This window comes from Varroa jacobsoni, unplaced genomic scaffold (genome assembly GCF_002532875.2).
Source record: "Varroa jacobsoni isolate VJ856 unplaced genomic scaffold, vjacob_1.0 scaffold_345, whole genome shotgun sequence".
NCBI classification, from domain to species: Eukaryota; Metazoa; Arthropoda; class Arachnida; order Mesostigmata; family Varroidae; genus Varroa; species Varroa jacobsoni.
This window is the reverse complement of record NW_019213247.1, coordinates 273,413-279,794: the sequence shown is the minus strand read 5'-3', so window position 1 is coordinate 279,794 and position 6,382 is coordinate 273,413. Positions and strand designations below refer to the sequence as shown.

The 6,382-nt window shown below is 40.5% G+C and overlaps 1 protein-coding gene and 1 non-coding gene across 2 annotated transcripts; one reads left to right on the top strand and one right to left on the bottom strand.

The window, feature by feature from the left end:
* Positions 1-138: 138 nt before the first annotated feature.
* Positions 139-3,187, top strand: LOC111259563 (uncharacterized). Its single transcript, XR_015310645.1, has 4 exons — positions 139-802; positions 938-1,143; positions 1,937-2,079; positions 2,691-3,187. It is a non-coding gene; the product is annotated as an uncharacterized LOC111259563 (transcript).
* Positions 3,188-3,305: 118 nt separating this feature from the next.
* On the bottom strand, positions 3,306-6,382 carry LOC111259564 (uncharacterized). Its single transcript, XM_022831697.2, has 3 exons — positions 6,135-6,382; positions 5,698-5,841; positions 3,306-5,122 (listed from the first exon to the last, which is right to left on the bottom strand). Exons 2-3 carry the CDS (start codon positions 5,734-5,736, stop codon positions 4,625-4,627), a joined length of 537 nt encoding a protein of 178 aa, XP_022687432.1. The 5' UTR covers positions 5,737-5,841; positions 6,135-6,382; the 3' UTR covers positions 3,306-4,624.

The window sequence follows — 6,382 nt, the reverse complement described above, 5'->3', positions numbered from 1 at the left end:
AAAAATTATCCTTCTTTTATCGCTGAAACGGCATGCTAATAATATATTTATAGGATTTGAGAGAAAACGATCACAATTGCAGTAGTCTCAAGTTAAGGAATTAAGAGAACTTTTTTTTCTCTGCCTGTTACAATTTTATTACCAAGTGAAAATAAATGCTATTACACATGTTTACTGGTTACCTTGAGTTGGTGTGCAAACGGCGGCTTAGGGACTCACAGACTTTTATCTTCATTTCGAGACCATCTCGGACACAGAAAATAAAACAAAGACAATAATATAAAGAACGTAAGAATATTTAATAAGGAGAACTTGACGATTTAAGAAGAAAATCCTTAGCAAATGTTTCACAGAATAATACGTCAGTCCTGAAATGTTTGCAACATCCGAGTCAGTTTTGAATGTTGATTCTCGCTTCGCCCACCTCTAGAGATCCAATCTAATCAAAGGCGGAAAAACCGATTGTTAATGCCAAATGATGTACATTTCCTGCTAAGCTTACTGAAGACCTCGGAACGACTATGGCTATGCTTTTAATAATCGACACCGTGCCGCTGTGACGTGTTTGTGATTCCTTCAGGCTGGACGAAATAACTGGGCTTCTTTGCTCACAATGTCTCCGATCAAATCTGCTCTTCAAAAGACTTTTCCATTAAACGCGTCCGCACCCTGATTTATTAAAGGGTAACATACTTTTCTGGTAGATGGGTAATTCCAAACAGCTCCGAGCGATCAGTGTAGTCGAATGTCGTTTCGCTGACTGCCAGTTGGCTCTATTCGCAAAATGCCACTGTACAAGAGGGTAGGACAAAGGAAGGGAAAAAAAACTTTAGTTTGCAATTTAGTCAACGTTTGTACTGTATTTCCTGTGTTTCTCGTATGCTGTGTACATAACCTGGTGACGGGTTCTTCTTTTAAGATAACTCAAGCTTCGAAGACTCTCGTGTCGCTTACCGTTTGCCAGGTACGCAACTCCAGAAGTCGTCTACCGTCGAAAAAGGCCAATAGATCGCAGTCGCACTGTTGTACGGAACGGCACGCGTATCAATAGCCAAATGAAATCAAAAACTGTAAACTTTCTCGTCTTATTGTCGCTATACGCAACCTGTATAGCTGGTGCAAGACGCCGCCAAAGTTCACATGGTAATACTGTTGCTGAACACATTCTTAGCTTTTTTTTTTTTTAACATTCTATTATATTAGAACGACAATATTGAGCACAAACACGAACAAGCGTATCATGTTGGTGAAACTGGCATGGTTCGATGACTGTAGATACCTGTGTAGATAGATGTACCATAGATAGATACGTGTTTGGCTTAATTTTCATTGGAACTTATTTGATCAAAGGACATCCGTATTATTACGGATACGTTTGAATTTTTACGCACCTGCTCAAGCTACGATATACCATTTTGCAAATACTAGAATACTGTAATAGGTTGATAGTTTGTCATTTGGTAGCTCTATATCATATGTCCTCCAGTTAGAATGGTTGTTTAGGTAGCAGGTTCGCATTAGCATATATTATTTATATGCATAATGCAGAAATATTATTCATAAATTGGGGTCATAAAATGGGTCTATTAAGCAACCCCTGTGATTTTGTCTACTTTAAACGATAAACTGTATGCTGGTGAAGTTCGAGGTCCAACTCATCCATTAGAGAAATGCTAATTAGAAAATAATAAGGTAAGTAGTCCGTAATTCGCTTAGTGGAACGGAATATGCCTCTGGTGCAAGCGACTTATTTATCTTGTGCGCGTTTGATTAATGTAGCTTCTACGTGACCAACCATATAATCCAAGGAACTTGGCCATAAAATACTATCGTTAAAAGAAGCTTCAGTTTTCATAATCGTTTGTTACGCTAGAGAACATTGTATTGAAAATTTCAATCCTACTCCTGCTAATGCTATTTAATAAATGTACGATAGGACCTGTGATTTTTCCTCATGATGATCCGTACACGTGTGATACGCCATTAAATCACCCAGGAATGTGCGTCTCCATAGAACATTGCCCCCAGCTACGTCTCGTTGGACTACGGCGACTTTCGAAATTTATTTGCGGTTTTGACGTAAGTTTATCTATGCTGCTCGAGTGTACGTAGCTATTATACCTTCAAAGCTAGGATAAGAATCCTTTCTTCGGAGAAACGGACCAATACACAAAACACAGTATAAATTTGATTTAATACTACATTAATATTTGTTTTATCCTGTCCTAATGCACAGTCCTGTTCATAAAAAAAAAAAAAAAAAAAAAAAACTGTTATTTTTAATTTAGAAACGCTAGTAGTATTACCAGTTTATCGGCGCACTTACCTAGATTCTTATAGACAACCAAATTTAAATAAAAAAAATACTGTTCGGTACGTTGCACTAACTTACTGCTAAAATATCTTAAGCAATTTCCACGGATTATTAACAATTAATAAGACGTTTTTATCCCACATATGCTAAAATATATTTGAGCAAACGATGAATTTATAGTGAATGTGGATGCTGAGGTTGACTTTCGAAGCTGTGTTAGAACTGCTTTTGGCGGCAAGTCTCCAACACGAAATAGGTTTGTGCGCTTGAAGATTCGAGCCTAAGGTTCATACAGACATAATTTACATAGCTCGATTTTTATGAACATTTTTTAGGTTCAGCCGGTATCTAACATCCGTACATAATAATATTCCAGCACGACACCCCTCTTCTTTGCTGCGAGACATCCTCTGCTCCTGCGCCACCTTTTCTCGGATTGCGGCCACTTTCACCACCACCCACTTCCACCTCAGACAATTCGTTTCAACCTGCTCGGATCTCTCCCTTCGAACAGTGGTCCCATTTCTATTCCACTAATATGCACCACATCCAAACACGGCGCCCATCGTTGCAAGTCTTGCTGGTACGTTGCTCTGCAACGGGTTGATAATTTGGTCGACCAGAATATTCCCGCGAGGCAGTGCTAAACCACCACAGGCATCAGCACCTAAGCTAGGCAAATCTTTGCCTCCGGGGCGCCTCCCGCATACGGTTCAAGAATCGGTCCAAATGGAAGTAAAGCCCCAAAGTCTAGTGCAGCTGGAGGTTTTATCTCAGAAGCAGTGCAGATAATAGATATGTTGGACCATTGGGAACGAATGGACCACGCGGACGTTATTGCTGTTTTAAAAATGAGTCGGATTTTGATGTACATATGAATATGATAGAAGACTATATTATATATATTCGAGTTTGGTGCATATATTTGGTGCTTTGGTGTTAACTATTATTGCAAATATGGATAAATATATACGAATAATAAAATCATACGAAAGGTTATAGTTATTTATTTGAGTCTGGTCTTCAGAATTTCCTGGGTATGTCACTTGTTTTATCTATCAGTATAGTGCTTTCTCTAATTTGTTAAGTATTCAGGACTATATGTTAATTTTATACCGTTTGTATAAAATATACTATACACGCATTGATATACTCAAAAATAGTGTTCTTCATTTCATACTAAAAATATGACGGTCCTTCAATTAAGTATAGTGCCCTATGCCGATGCCTAGTCTAATGTCGGTGATGTGTTTAACGGTGCAGACGTGACCTTGCATAGTATCCATAGTGTTTTCGACGGTTCCTTCCAGCTTCATGGTCGACTCGGTGTCTTCGTTCCCTTCCGCACAACTTGTAATAGTCTCCTTTGCTGCGTCCATGTTTGCCGTGACCCTCTCTCTATCGACCACTCCCGCGACGGTGCTTATCCTCACCTTTCCTTATCGCTGCTAGTAGTAAGACCCATGCTTTTCACCGCCTTCATTGCGGCCATAATCCTTTCGATATGTATTTGATCTGTAATCGTATAGTGTGTCGAGCATCTCGTCAAAGTACAGACCATGTTGATGCGATCAGGACATATTGTATGCTTCATGTTTCTCATCATGACGGTTCTTGTCACCACTCTGCCCATTCCGATTTTCCGAAAAATGATGATTGCGCCATCCGTTTCGACCCCCGTACTGGCCTCCGTCCCGGTTGCCCGCGTGCCCTACGTTGTGGTTTCCTCTATTTCGGCCTCGATGCCCGCTTGAGTGTTCTGCCCGTTGTAGTCGGTGGTGGCGAGTCTCTGATTTACCGTTGCTTTAATGTCCCGCATTACCGCGCCCGCTTCTATAATCGCCACTTAGGTCGAATTGAGCCCGATGTCGGTTATTCGCATAGCGTGACTCGGGCGTAGGTAGATCATTTCAAGCGAGTTCGAGCTTGCCATCGTCTCCGGTTCTTCACTATCCGTTACGACAATCCAACGTACTACGATTTGACTGCTCGTAGCATGACGACTTTCGACGTACAAATAATGTCCAACATCCAGTGATAGTACAAGGAGTGTTATTTGAAGTTTAAGAACACATTAAAATAACTCCCCTCTACGATTATTTGCTTAGAAGATTGGTTTAAGTAGAATACATACACAGTTACAATACAGAAAGAATAAGGCATTGCATTAAATTAAACAACAACAACGTTGCCTGATGGCTAAAGTTTGTCCAACGCGAAATGTTAAAAGATACCACCGACGCTTGTAAAAATCTTTCAAGTTTCAAAAAAATATTTTTCAAGTTGAAATGGCGATATCGTTTTGTGAAACTAAAAAGAGGATGTATTGAGTGATGTAATAAAGTCCTGGAAGGACGAACTAAATTTGATTTGGAAGTCGCCGGGATCTTGCCACAGACGGATGCGTGGATTGTGTTTTTTTGCTGGTGACTGCTCGTTCGGTACGTTTGGATTCCTTGCGTCGACCGCGACCGGGTTCAGGATAGTCTCAGAAAATGTGTTGCCGCCACTTGTGCTTCTTGCATAAACTCGTTCTTGTCCCTCTTTGTCCTGTTTATGAAAAATTTCTTTGGAGTCAATCGCGCTCTTTTTGTACTTGCCATGATGTAGATCATCGTAGTACGTTCTGTGGTCGCCATGCTCCTCCCTGTAGAACACCTTCTTATAACCGTGGAATTTGCCGCCTTCAGCTGATGCTATTAGCTCGACTAACGTGAGCAACGTAAAGAAAAAAAACACTGACAACGAAGGCTGACGTTGGTAAGAAAATGAAACCGGCTCTTTTACTGTGTCTGAAGGTGTACCCACCTGAAATTCACTCACGTACGCGTGTGATTTCAAATGAAATATGTGCCTTATTTTTTCCGCTTAGTCGAAAGTATTTCGTTTCTAAAGTACTTCTATGAAAATCAAAAATGTTCATCGAGTCTACAGTGTATCAATCGATGTGGGCCATTGTAATATGTAAAGTAATACTCTAAAACAGAATATGTAGTTTCCCCATTAAAGAATGAATACAGTTTTAGCCTACATTTCCCTATCGACGTAACTAGTATTGTCGCGTTAGCACAATTCCTATAGCCATAATGTATATATAATTACTCGCAAATCACGCGCGGAACGCGCGACAAACCCTCGCGTTGAAGTTGCATTGAACCGTTCTCATAGAGCCGGTTGTACGGACAATGTATGACTCGATTTTTCTAGGCTAACGGCATCTGCTCTGGGGTGACGCCACGAAAAAAAAAATGATGCCAGTTGATATTAAAAGGTTCAACACCGAGCTGCTTGCCCTTTAAATGATCTGTCGAACTCGCGAGCGGTCTTACCTTAAAACCAAGGCAGCACTAACTTCCAAAATGAGAATCGCTAACGGCACTTACCACAAGTCGCCGAAGACGCCAACGGCGTTCAGCTGCCATATGTCGTCGTCGCTGCTTCAATGACGCGGTTTCAAAATCTGAGAAATCAGTTAACTAGCGTTCGAAGATCGTTGCCGTCCGACCTTTCAGCAACTGAGCTAGTCTCTATGATGTAGAGACATTTAAACGCGCCAGCAAGCATAGTACGGAAGGAAACGGTAAGAGTAGTAAGTTTTTTTTGCTTTAAACACTTGCCATTTGCTCACTGACGTAAGCTGCGCTTGTCAGGGTGCTTATTGGAGCGAGCCTATATAGAGACACAAATAGGCTGGATGCAAATGGAAAAAGAACACTTTTAAATGTTTGCATTGAAAGGCTTTATCTAGACCTGACTAGGTGCATTTCAATAAATTTAAAACAATGAAATATTGGAGCAGCTATTTCAGTTTCATGCTTACCTTATCAATGTAATTATTTGTTTAACGCATCGAAATGAAAACGGTTAGGTACCAACTTAACGAGGCAATTTATTTCATAGAATCTTACAGCTGCTTACAGGTTTGCTTGTGCGCAGTTTCTTGGGGAATAGTTGCATTTGTACAACGAACTCCTGTATGCACTATGCAGGACCTATGCAATTTTTTAATATGACTTGCCCTGAGGTCCATCTACATACAAGCGGTAACATCGATGATAGTAATTCACT

Bases quoted from the DNA above. Each gene is read 5' to 3' on its own strand.
- LOC111259564 (XM_022831697.2), bottom strand. From the start codon at position 5,736: ATGGCAGCTGAACGCCGTTGGCGTCTTCGGCGACTTGTG. The intron at 5,123-5,697 runs GTAAGTGCCGTT...AGTGAATTTCAG, and splicing joins GGCGTCTTCGGCGACTTGTG to GTGGGTACACCTTCAGACAC.